Source organism: Mesitornis unicolor, unplaced genomic scaffold (assembly GCF_000695765.1).
Source record: "Mesitornis unicolor isolate BGI_N332 unplaced genomic scaffold, ASM69576v1 scaffold11032, whole genome shotgun sequence".
Classification (NCBI taxonomy): Eukaryota; Metazoa; Chordata; class Aves; order Mesitornithiformes; family Mesitornithidae; genus Mesitornis; species Mesitornis unicolor.
This window is the reverse complement of record NW_010167158.1, coordinates 42,614-56,262: the sequence shown is the minus strand read 5'-3', so window position 1 is coordinate 56,262 and position 13,649 is coordinate 42,614. Positions and strand designations below refer to the sequence as shown.

At 38.9% G+C, this 13,649-nt stretch overlaps 1 protein-coding gene across 2 annotated transcripts in view; it reads left to right on the top strand.

Moving 5' to 3' along the window:
• AFAP1 (actin filament associated protein 1) overlaps positions 1 to 13,649 on the top strand; it is a 63,754-nt gene that overhangs the window by 29,692 nt on the left and 20,413 nt on the right. For both annotated transcript variants that reach the window (XM_010178596.1, XM_010178595.1), the window contains exons 7-9: positions 8,136 to 8,228; positions 9,925 to 10,009; positions 13,399 to 13,548. In XM_010178596.1, the coding sequence (XP_010176898.1) occupies positions 8,136 to 8,228; positions 9,925 to 10,009; positions 13,399 to 13,548 (328 nt within the window). The remainder of the gene's footprint in view (positions 1 to 8,135; positions 8,229 to 9,924; positions 10,010 to 13,398; positions 13,549 to 13,649) is intronic.

Here is a 13,649-nt window from a genome sequence, read left to right as displayed (position 1 = left end):
CTACTTAAATAAAAAAAGAAAAATATTTTGTACAATTGCATGTTAACAAAGTTGTGTGTGCCGAGGGTGAATGGCTGGACACTGTGTTATCTGCAAAGCATTTGGAGACAGTCTGACAGCATTTTATTCAGTTCCTTCATGCTGCAGAGCACTCTATTAATAAAAACTCTTTCAAGTACATGGCAGCACTACTGTATGCTCAACTTCCTGATCCTCAGCACCGCTGCAGCACTCTGCTCTGTACAGTGCAAACTGCTGTCAAACAGCTAACCAAAAATGGCCTGTGCAGCTTTTGCAACAGCTACAATGTTTTTAAGAAGTATAGCTTTGCTAGAAAAAAAGCATTATTTTTTTGTATTTTTAAAAACGTATAAAAATTTAATTTGGTAGTTTTTTTACTGTGGAAATCATTATTTTTTGCTCATCAAGTCTTACCTAAAATGAGCATCTGAAAATCTTGTCTGGCTTTGTGTAGGAAGTTTCTATACCTAGAAAGAGATGAGTGCTTTGTCTTGGGAGAAACAGTTGGAGCTTTACCTGCCTGTCAGTCAGAGTCAAATCACCTATGTGTGATTTCTGTAGCTACCAAAATAGGCAGATTCAGAGACTGACAATGAGGAAGGTCTCTGCAAACACATTTTTAAATCAGAAGATCACTACTCTGTTAAAGGTACTATACCAATACTGGCTAGTGGTGCCAGGTTATTACTCAGGAACAATGGTTTCTCATGAACACATGAGTAAGTGTCAAATTAAAGCTTTACTTTTGAGCCTGAAAAGCTCAAAATTACTTTGGAGGCTGGATTTTCCCATGAAAACGAAACCAGTTTTTTTGTGGGGTTTTTTGTTGTTTTTTAAAGTCAGAGGTAATTGGTATAAAATACATTTACTTAAGCAAATAATTTCAAAGTATCTATTGGAAGACAAGTGCAAAATAAATTCAGAATATCTTAGACCTTTTTTGTAAAGATTACACCAAAAAAGCCAGCTGATAAACCTAGTGCAAATTGAAGTCTAGACTGGAAACCACAAAGGGAGTTTCAAGTTTACCAGCTAAGAAATGCTTGATGAAAAAAAGATAGCTGATGTCACCAAAGAGCCTGTCAAGCTTTCAAAGCAAGGAGCGTAACTGGTATAAATTCAGACTAGAGCTGAGCTCATAGCAGTAATATGGTGTGCAACAGAAAGTGGTGGAATTTTCCAGACTTGAGTCCTAAAATGTTCCCACAAAAATGTACATGAAAAAATGTGTGCAGTTACACACTCTGACCCAAACATGAGCTTTTTCCATGCGCACTTGAGTATGTGTGCATCTGTGTGCACTTTTGTGCTTTTGTGGTCAAGTAAGGTCTTAAATCTGCGCGTTTGTCTCAGAAGATCCAATGGACTGGTTGAAACTACATTTATTTTCCAGTATCCCTGGGAAATACTGCATTAAAAATAAAGGACTACTAAGAACATGACATTACAAGAAGAAGCTTGTTTAGTGGCTTGATTCATACAGATGAATGTGTTCTGTGTGCAGAACTTTCAGACTAGGCCACAGAAAACTGCTCTTAATATTAAAAATGGATGCCAAAGAAATTAAGTTCTGAAGTAGCTGCTTGTAGACCGGTAGAAGAAGTAAATGGTCATGGTGTCTGGTCCCAAGGCCTTATCTTCCTCTTAGGATTGGCTTCTACAAAAATGTATTTCTGATTTATGGTGCATGAGATGTAATCTATCATTTTGGAGTCCTGGCCTTGATTTTAATTTTCCTTCGGTTAGGCACCCTTTGTTAACTTTCCTTCATTTTACGGTGTGCAGCCATTTTACAACAGTGTCTTCAGTTGAGGATCTATAATTGAGCAGTGAATCTTTCAGGCATAAGTAGACATTTCTGCATCTATCATTTTGACAGTGTTCACTCAGTTCCGAGTTTGTTGTAATAAGAAGGATTTTTTTTGCCCTGAAGAGAGAAGCAAATCAAGGTTGTGACTGTATCCAGTCATCCAAAGACCCTGCAACACTCTCCATGGGGCTGTTAATCGGAGTTTCCATCTCTGATAACTGCATGTTGTCTCTCATAAAAGTCTTTGGAAACTTCTCTTTTTTCACTGCCCTGAGCTTAGTGAGGGAAGTCAAGTAACTTCTGGACTCCAATCTTACTGTGGACGGAGTTTTACTGAAGAATAAACTACTGACAGAGCTCTTCTTTTATTAGTTTAAATCAGCACAGAACTGAGCTTGTAACTGTAAACATTGTGTGGCTAGTTTTACTTTCTATGGGAATTTCCAGCCAGAGATCTCAAAACACTTCAAACATTACTTTCTTGGCTTAAGTAATGTTCCCCAAAGAGGTTGTTATCTCCATTTTATAGCTGAGTAGAGTCAACTGCTGAATGATTGTGCCTTAAAACTGACTGGAAAAAGTGTGTTTGGGGATGCATGCTCAGTACAAGAGATTTCCATATAGTGTTTGTCGTTTTGTAAGTAACTTTAGGAACATACTGTGTCCCAAAACAGTCAGGCTTGGTTTTTTCTCCATTGAAGAATTTTTCTCATTTCTCTCATTGAAGGTTTTGCAAACTAAATTAAACGTCCCAGGACTTACACCCCCATTGCCTCAAAGAGCTGGTTTTGTCTCAAAGGTCAGTATGTTTGCGTGTGATTTGAGACATAACCTGGAGATGTGATGGCTGAGCTGCAAGTGAGAACTTTGACCAGCCTGCAGGACTGCTGTCAGCGTGCTTTGACAGAGCCCGAGGACCCCATCCTGGCGTGTGTGTGTGACCGGCACCACGGAAGACAATGTTGCTTTAAAAGAGCAGATGCATGTGTAAACTTAAAAAAAAACAAACAGGGAATACAGAAGCATAAACATCCTATTTGCTTGTTTTCTCAGGAGTAAGTTTTCTTTAAGTTCCTGGCTAAAATAACAAATGCAAGCTGTAGCAGATCTCAGAGCAGAACCTTGGATGGCTGAGACTTGATCACTCACTTTCATCATGAGGTGGTATTCCTCCTCTCTTCTACTTACAGCTTTGGATAGAAAATTATTTAAATCATACCTAGCTCAGATTAACAGCCTGAAGTGGGGTCTGCATCTCTGCACCGCCTGGGCTGGGGATGTATCACCCCTTGCACAGTGTACCTCTGCTCTTGCACCAGCGATGCCCTCTCCAGCCGCCCAGCTCCTCCTTCCCTGGACTCTGCCCGATCCAGTGGAGTAATGCAGGAGAAATGATATAGGGGTTGTCTTGGTTGAATATGTCAGAAAAGTAATTTTAAGGGGATATACAGGCACTAAAGGCAGGCTTGCTGGCTGCTAGTCTGCTAGAATCTCATCCCCACTTTGCTCAGACAAATGGCAATAAGGAAGAAAAAGGAATCTTTTCAGGCTAGGAGATGCTTGAGAATGTTGTTTTCCAATAAAGAAGGTACAAGGAATTTCTTTTTGTCACTTAAAGCACAGGCTATGATGTGAACAATTCCTGCTTTTTTGCTTACTTATCTAGGTAAACACCTTGGGGCATTTCTTTCCTACAAAATGCTAAGAGAGTTTTGGTGCTCTCTTGAGGAGGAGGAGATTGTGTATGTGCATGTGTGTAGTGTTCAAGGATCCAAAAGAAAGAGAAAATGAGAAGTTAGTCATGCCAAAATGACACACAGCCCTAGAAAGTCAGTACTCTTCCAGCACTGGAAAAGAACTGATTCAGGAATGAGAAATACTGAGATAATGTCTGAAGCCAAACCGCTTTCCCTCTGCTGTGTTGTGCATAAGCAGATTGCAGCTTTACCATATTCTTATCTTCAGAGTTAAGCAGCAGAGATGAGACAGGGGACTCAGCCCGCCCCATTTCTAGCAATTCCTGTGTTTGCGAAACATGTGGGTAGATGGGAACAGGGGCGTGGGTTGGCTGCATGGATTTCCAGCCTGGCTACATTCAGAAATGAAGCAAACGTGCAGTCAGGCTGTCATCTTTCAGCCTAATCACTTTTGAACTTAATCAATATTCTGTGTGTGAGCTTCTCCTGGGAGTTTCATGAAAACACGAGATGAGACGAGATGCTGTCATCACATCCCTCACATCACTCAGCCTCTAGCTTAGACTTACTCCACAGTGTCCACCAGGAGAAAAGTCTGCAAGCTTCTCAAATTTGGAAAGATTTTCAGGTCCTAAAAAGATAAACCACAAGGAAGCAACTACAAATTTAGTACTTTTACTCCGTATTTGTTGGGTTTCTGTGTGGCAGGGTCTGGCTGGCAAGCAGCTGGCTTTCTGCTTTACTGCATAGCCCATGAGCTTAGCTGAAGCCTGGATCTTTGGAGGTAGCTGGAAAAATCTAATTTGATTCTTCTGACTTTGCATGTAGAAAGAATAAAAGTAGGACAAGTATTTTGCCTCCAGTCATGATATGTAATTTAAAACAAGATATGAGAATTATAGAAAATTGTGTGTGAGTGCAGGTATGAAGGTTTTCTAGTAAATGTTAGTGCTTATGTAGTAAGATAGCTTTAAAGAGAGAAATACTCCAGACGCACCACGTGGCAGAAATTCCACTGACTTCACCCATCACTGTCAGTGGCTTGGGGCAGGGAATCTTTCCAGCTTTGTACCTGCAAATACTTGCCGTCTATTCCTCGTGTCACTGCAGCCAATGCCATACACCGATATATATCCTGATCCTGCTGGGGATTCAAGACCTTTCTATAAAATAAATGAGGAATAACAATATAGTTCAGGCTGCACAAACCTTTTCCAGGTCTGCAATTTAAAAGAGGCAGTTCTGACATCTGCTAATTGTGACATTGTAATGGTAATTGTGATATTTAAAATTCTAGTGATGGAATAACAGAAGATTATTTTAAATGTATTTAGTTTTGAGGCTATCCAAAGAAATGAAAAGTCTTCAGTTTTCTGATTACATTTGTTCATATATTTCAAGTGTTTGCATACATAGTCTGTTGATGATCTCAGTTTGATTTTCCTGGCAGATCACCCTGTGTATGTGTATATGTAATGTACAAAGGCATTTGTGGTAAGAAAAAGAGAATTATTTCCTTTTTTTAATGTGTGGGAAAACTTAAGCTATTAATGGAGTATGCACCACTGCAAAGTATTCTCAGTACAGTCTTCCAGATTATGCCATTTTATTAAAAATAACACATTTGGGGATTCCTTTTATTTCCTTTCTAGTTTTGGAACCATTGAAATACATTTATTCATATTTTCTCACATTTCATTGCAATGGATAAAAGTTTTCTGACCTTTCCCCATTCTCGCTTACAACTATTTTTAAATGAAAATAGTGATCTTTTTGTTTTCATATGATTCCAGGAGGTGGAACATAGAAAAAATTGACAAGAACTCTGAGTCTTGTGATTGAAATTATGCAAGTTGGCAACACTGGTGGAATGTTTTATCCTTGAAATTTTGAGTTAAAGCTATAAGCATGTGAAAACCACATTTATAATGGCAGCTGTCTGCAAACGTAATTATAGAGAGCACATCCAGGCAACCATTATATATTAAAGGCATTTCATCCTGGTGAGCTGTAGAAGTGTGAGTTTTACGCTGTGCATCGAGTACAGTCATATTGCGCATAGAAGGTGATGAGCAAGTCTTTGCCAGTGAACCTCTTGAACTCAAATGAAGTGTTGAATATGCAATTACTTCAAATCTGGCCACAAACTTCCATTTGATTGTATGTCATTTTTTTAATCAAAATTTAATTACAAACCAATTAAACACTTTAGTTTCTCCTTAAATATGTGAGGTATGATAAGAACCGGATTTACTTGAGTGCATGACTTTGCACATACTATTTAGTTAGTGCTGCCAAATCATCTCCCTCTGTTCTGTCTGCAACTCCCATTTCTATCTGCCTTTGCCAAAATTAACTGTGTGGTGTGAGCAGATGCTGAAAACATGAGCCATTGAATCAGGGTCATGCACGAGACAGAAATTAATGTTCCCAGAAGCTGTATGGACACATTACTCTAGGAAGAAAACACCAGTGTGTTTACACCAAACTGAAGACCGGGAAAGGAAACCAACACACATGAATTCTTACTATTGTAGGGAATTTAGGGCTGTGTTTAATTCTGAGGTGCAAATGCTCTGCAACAGATACGTCTAAATTTTCTGTTACAAAGCATGCCAGGTGCCATGAAATACTGTGCTTATGTTTCTGGGACAAGACACAGGGAAGTGTTTTAAGATGCTAGCTCAGAAATAAAATTTAGGTTCATTTCCCTGCTCTGCTTAAATTCTTTTAGGTGACATTGAGTGAGTGTAGGACTACAAAGATGATCAAGGGAGTGGAGCATCTCCCTTATGAGGAGCGGCTGAGGGAGCTGGGTCTCTTTAGTTTGCAGAAGAGGAGAATGAGGGGAGACCTCATTCATGTTTATAAATATTTAAAGGGTGAGTGTCACGAGGACGGAGCCAGGCTCTTCTCGGTGACAAACAATGATAGGACAAGAGGTAATGGGCACAAGCTGGAACACAGGAGGTTCCACTTAAATTTGAGAAGAAACTTCTTCTCAGTGAGGGTGACAGAGCACTGGAACAGGCTGCCCAGAGAGGGTGTGGAGTCTCCTTCTCTGGAGACATTCAAAACCCGGCTGGACGCCTTCCTGTGCAACCTCATCTAGGTGTTCCTGCTCCGGCAGGGGGATTGGACTAGATGATCTTTTGAGGTGCCTTCCAATCCCTAACGTTCTGTGATTCTGTGCTTCTGTGATTCTGTGAGTGATTTTCCTTTGTTCTTGAGTACTCCATCTGTAAAATGGGGCTGATGCTCGCTCTTTCTTTATGGCGTATAGCACCTGTAATTTATGATGTGCTCATGAATTTTAGCACTATGGTCTTCGCAAGCCCATAACCATTTGAGTTGTTTAGCTTTACCCGTAAAGAACACTTCAGTGCTGTGAAAGAACTGTTTGGTGCCATCCTTAGCTCATTAATGGCTTCCACATCAACATTCTTCAGTTCAAAACTGAAAACACGTTGTTTGTTGTTTTGCTTTTTCCCTCCTTGAGAGAAGTCTGGATTTGGACAGTAAACTAATTGCTATTTTCCCTGGAACTGAGATTTCTCGGGTCAGATCTTCCTCTCTGCCAGCCGGGCTTGCTGTAAACAGCATGAAGGGAGGAGCTGGATATGTAAACACGTATGTGTACATGTAAAGGGGAAAGTTTGCATGTCCAGCAGTAATGTTTCCAGCAGAGCAGGATGCCTTTCTTCCTTAGCTCGCTTGGCTCTGCTGTCCTCACATGGCTGCATTGCTGTAATCAGTGGAGTAGAGCTCAGCACCTCCTCAGCATGAGTCTGGATAGAGAGCTGGGACCTGTTCTCGTCAGCAGAAGCAATTTCAGACTGATAATGGGCTGGTGGTAACCTCAAGAGAGATAAAAAACTTAATTATGTCCATAGGGAATCATCAATAGTCTTTACTTATTACGTATTCTTACATTTCTATAGTTTCAGGTTTTGAAGTTCTTAAAATTCTGTCAAAGTCACAGTGAATTCCAGGTTCTGAAATTTTCTTTAACTTTTTAAAAGCACACTTAGCGCCATTCCCATTTCTAAGAACATATTTACAATTACTTTTACCTATACCTTTATATCAATGTGCAAGTATAATATAAAAATACCACAAAATACTACTGTGCAGTATTAACTGTAAGTCGATCAGCACTTCATTAGTTCTCCCATAGCAAAAAATGAGCAGCTGGGTCATGTGTTATGCAAAATTCTTGCCCTTTGACATGCGGGACTTTGGATTTAATCCCACTTTTTCATCATAATAATGAAATTAATTTGATGGTGTCAGCTGAGTCTGTATTGCAAAACTAGGACATAGAAATGAGCAGCGCTGATTGGTTTCTGTACTCAGGAGAGCCTTGGAGCTTACAATGTCTAGAAACTGAAACCTTCCACCTCTAGACATTGTCTCCTCCAGGTTGTAGATGAAGCGACTTGTGTAGGCAACGTGGAGAAGGTGGTGGTGGGTTGTCAGCCTGCCTGACACCTGCCAGCCTAGTAAATGACTGCGGGATTCTCCTTCCCATCTCCCTTCACATTCATATGTAATTTCTCTGAATTGTATTTTATGAGTAATTAATAAGTTTTGCCTTGTCTCCTAAGGTTATAAAAGATGTGTGCAGCAACTGTACGGGAGCAGTAGACTCTGACGGGCCGTTGTCTAGTTCTCCAGTGCACAAGACGGAGCTGGAAAAGGTGAAGTTATCAAAATTATGAAGGCAGAATTCCTTGTAATTATTATAGAGGCACTGCTAGACGCTGCATGGTTTAGGGAATGTTCAGACCACAAAGCTGAAATTGAATGTAGTTTCTGGATTTCATGCATTAACTTTTCATGTTAGACCACTTTCTGGGGCGATCTTCAATAACTTTACTGATTTGTGGTACTCTTTTAGACTATTAGTCCCTATGTTGGTTTTGTTTGTTTGAATATTGCACACTTCCTACAGAATTAAGGAATTAAAAGTTAAGAATTAAGGCTTCTGCCATGTTTATTCATTTGGTTACAACCAACCAGCAGACTGGCTTGTATCCATTAGCAGCTTCTCTTTAGCCATTTAGGGTGCAGACTGAGCAACTCTGATCCTTGTGCTGTGATACAAAGATGCTTTCTGTCAAGTGCAAAGAGCCAGCATGGATACGACCATCAGGGAAGAATAGCTGAAGGTTGTAAGCAAGTTTTAAGGGAAAGTCTTATTTTTGAGAATTTAGTTCTTGAAGAGCTCCATGGGCATGCTGAGGTTACTGTTTTGGCAGACCCTTTCAAGCATTCATGCCTCAACACAGAATCTTGGCTCTTCACATGGGGTTGTCTCTGCTGCCTTGACTAAGCAGGATATGAGACCAAGAATTAGGAAGAACAACCTCCCTGCAGTGAATGATCAGTACATTACCAGCACTGATTTAAGCCTGATAAGGCTTCCATGTAAAAAGGCATCCATGTGAGCAGACCACTCTGAGGGCCTTGCTTAAAAGTCCCACTGGCAAAGGTTGCATCGCCAAATTTCCTGAGGGCAATTTCTACCCCCATGGTGGAAGGACACTACTGTCAGTAGCATTACATTGCATTGCACCTGGGAAACCGAGAGCAAAGCATGTTCCATGACAGCTCAGACCTCCTGATTTCACAAGGCAAAAGCTGCTGTGTTTGCGTGCTTGCACACACCTGCATGATAAAAATGTAACTAAAAGTGTCATAAAATAGTTGTTTTCTAAAATTCATGCCCCCCCAAAAAGTATAGCAAAGCTGCTCATTGTTTTCTTTTTGCAATAATCTTTACATCTTCTTCATGGCTTCACCACTCATGTGTAATATGGCTACCAAAACTCTTCTGACATAGACTCTAAACTGCTTCGTCCTGTATCTTGTATACAACCATTACAGAATAATTGGTTCTAAAAAATTCAAATTCAAAAGCCCCTTTTTTTTCATGTACTGAAAGTATTGAAGCAACATGTAGCTATGCACTATCTTCTGATGAGTTGTAATTGTTAATGCATATGTGATGCATTATTTAAAGAAATTATTTTAAAATTATTCTTATCTGACCTTTGCTTAGCAGATTAATAAACAGCAGCATTTAGAGTCTAGAAGTTCATTACAAATATATTGTGAAATAAAAGATGTTGAATTATAATTGTTTCACTGTTTTGACTATACTTTCAAGTATAGAGCTATTTCTAGTTCCTGTGCTTTTCTAAAGCCTATACAGCAATGTAAAAAAAACCCCTCCAAAATAGAATTTTTCACTATTTTCTATTTGTGTTCCAAGCAAATGAGAGCTTGAAATGTGTTTTATTTCACAATAAGCATACTTTTAAGTTGACTCATGACACTTCATTTGGCGAAGGTGACAACATTGTATGTTTACTAACTTCTTTATCCCTGCAGAAGTTGTCATCTGAGAGGCCAAGCTCAGATGGGGAGGGTGCTGTGGAAAATGGCATCACTACCGTGTGCAATGGAAAAGAACAAGGTACGTCCCACATGCAAAGATGCTTGGTGTAAATAATTTGTATTTGATACAAATATCACAATAAATTGATAATAATTTTGATATCAAAAGTGATATTTGTGTATTTGGAGAGATAGTGAAATAGATTTGGTTTTGTGTTTTAAAAATAGGTAGTATTGCTTTTGAAAATTTTTACTATGATACAGTTTCATTAAAAAAACAATTTATGTCAGGAGTGAATCCTTAAAATTCTGCAGTAACAGAAAGCATTTGATGTTGTTGTTGTGCAGGTAAAATCAATATAATTACTATAACAAACCAGAATATAGAAATGTTGACTTAGCCTTTTTGAGCGTTCAAAAGTACAGTTTTTCAGAGCTTGGGCAACCACTATAGGCAATTAAATGTATAGAGGCAAAATAAATAGTGGGTGTATAGCTTCTAAGTAAAAAAGTTGTCATTGAATGCTAGATGGAAAGAATCGTGCATATTTTATGTATGTGTATGTATGCAAATGCATACACAGTGTGTATATATATGTGTATGTATACACATATATCTATAGGTAAACTATTATGTATTCTTATTTATATTAGCGTACTAAAATGTGCATAATCATGTAATATCAGGGGGTTTGTGAGTATATATGTATATAATTTTACATATGCTACTTTGGAGTCATGCATGTTTTATCTTCCTTATATCTGCACATCCCAAACCCAGGGATATTTTGTTAGAGCTATATCTAAAAAACTCAACCTCTATGCTCTCTTCCCCATCCCCTTCCTCCCCACCTCATAAAGTGGAAGAAATTCTGTGACTTTAACTTGCCATATAGCGTTGCTGTTGTTTAGATAAGACATTTTTGTGCATCTGCTGGGTAATGTGAGCTGCAGTGAAGAAAATGTCAATACTGGCCTTGGTGCCAGTGCTGTCTAGTCTTTTGGCTCATTTCCTTTATCTTCTCTCTGGGTCATTTTCCAGCATTTCCTGACTATACAGATCTCTGACATACCCAACAGTATGGAACAATGTCAGGTTTTGTGGTTTCTAAAAGTTGTGGTACATGGTTAGATTTCACCCTATAAAATCTTCTACTAAGCTTTCAAAAAGTGTGACACTGTTTTAGCCTCTGAAACATGCTGAGAAACATCTGTGACCCAAAAGTTTTGTTGTCCATGATGTCCAAAAGTGCCTGGTGGCTCAGGTACCCCATGGGATACATGATAATGGTGCAGCAGCCCAGATTAGATGTCTCAAGGAGAGTAATTAAAAATACCAGTTGCTTTTGAAAGTTGTGACCTTCAATATGTAGCAGTAAAAATAGTAGACATCAATGACTGCAAGGAAATTAAAATATCCCCAGCATCATTTTAAGGATTATGTTACACTATTTTTTTTTTAAACAGTGGATAGGAAATGCTTAAGGGAGTACGTGGGAAGAGAGACTTTAGGGAACATTCATCTCTAGTCCTCACCCACCAGCCAGCCCCTCCTTCCCTCTTAACCAGCTGCTCGTTTTGCTGTGGGGAACGAAATGAGAAGAAAAGGCTTTTGTGACAAAAATCACTGGCAGTCAGGCAATCAGCATATTCTTTAGCCTTGAAAAGATTAAGTCATGAAGGCCTTGTTTCTGCTGCCTCTCAGTTCTGCAGGAGAATAAAGCTGCAGTAGGAAAATAGGACAGAAAAAACAAATAGAGCACTGAAATGGGCTTATTTGGCCATCCATTTGTGCTGCTGAAACTGCTGCCTTCAAGCTTCTGTCTCAGAGAGATGAGTTCTTCTCAGTCTCTGGCTTTTTTCAATGTTCTCGATCTCCTCCCCACAACAGCCACAGTCGACCATTGGCTGCTGCCGTGTGGGACAGAAACCTGTCTGTGGGCAGGTGTCGGGTGTTCCTCAGGCAGGGGGTGACATGAACAGATGGGATGGGTCCCCTTCCTCCTTCCAACGCAGGAGCTCACTGCATGTTTGGAAAGCACAATACCAGCTGTTAACTCGCTTCCTTTAGGAAGAGAGAATTAGACCTTTGCTCACACACGCGCTGTATCAGAGTTTGCTGGCCAACAGCTATCCATGCTGTAAAATCAGCCTTTTCCCCTCAGCACTGCGTGCAGCAGGTGACAAATTTGTACAGTCTTGGCTACAGATACAATTTCTAGATAATGTTCCACGATTCTTAATAATTAAACTAAATATGATAAATTATCCCACTGTGAGTCCCAAACAGCTTCTCCATTTTCTGTGCATTTCTCTTCCCTGTTCATCAATTCATATGCTCATTTCTCATATGAACATTTTGTCCTTTCTTTTTCCCTCAGTTTACACAAGTCCGTAACCACCAAATGTCCCCTGATATGTCAGGGATGAAGTTACAGCAGCTCAATCAGTAATTCTCCTAAATGTATTTTTTCATCAAAATCATGTATCAGGACAAGGTGATGGATATTTTTGCTGCCCTGTCAGTTAATATAGAGACTTTTGCTCTGTTGATGGAATCCAAATTAGGCCACTGAATGCCATTTCTGAAACTTTATTTCATTTGTTCTGCTTTGGTAATAAAAGGTCTTTTTTCTGATTCTGTTTAATCTTACAAACTTTTTTTTAAAATTGTTAGGACTTTAGTCAAGTAGGCATTTCTAAAAATGATATCCACAGCCCTCACCATGTTACATTCAGCAGGTCAATGTGCCTCAGTGCACAGAGCCGTAATATTATTAGTATTATTTTAATTTAATGGAAGCATTGACTAGATGTTAGCAAAACACCTTTTTTTCAGCAGAGCTTTTTCTTTCCAAGCCCTCATGATAACAAGTGCCAACTTCTAACCACTGAATGCTTATCCTGATCCCGCTAATTTAACTGTTAGTAGTTAATTTACAAATCTTGTCTTTCTAAAAGGTCTATTGTGATAAGATACTTTAACCTAATTGTACATGGCAGGAGTATTTTTGCTAGGCAGGCATATTCTGTCTTTTTCACGTACTTAATTGTTGAACTATTTTGAGGTAAATGTTTAGGAATAATGAAGGATCATCTGGCTGGATTTTTATTCTTGTGTATATGAGTTAGTTAAATTTATATGCAGGCACCTCAGTCATACTGATAAATTAGATGATGACTGCTGTGGAAAGAGACTTTCAGCTTGATTAGAATAAATGAAATTAGAAGCTTGATTTTTGTTTTTCTTAACCTTCAGAATGCCATGATTTTTATAGCACAGAGCTTATTTATAGGCATCTGCATTAGAGGGGGCATATAATGTTTATCTCATTGCAGTCTGCAAATTTTGTATAAATGTTCATCTTGCACAGGATTATTTGTCTGAACTACTATTTTTATTCAGGTTCTCTCTATTCATTGGTTAATTGAAACACACTAAAATACACACTTTTGCTTTCTCAATAGTGAAGAGGAAAAAAAGTTCAAAATCAGAAGCCAAGGGCACTGTGACTAAAGTAACAGGGAAAAAAATAACAAAGATCATTGGTTTAGGAAAGAAAAAGCCATCAACAGATGAACAGACCTCATCAGCTGAAGAAGATGTTCCAACATGTGGTAAGTGATTTTTCTCCTTGAGTCTTAAATGCACATTGCAGCTAAAACTTTATAAAATTCTAGGTTAAAAATTCCTCTAAAACTGCTTTTACTGCTGTAAC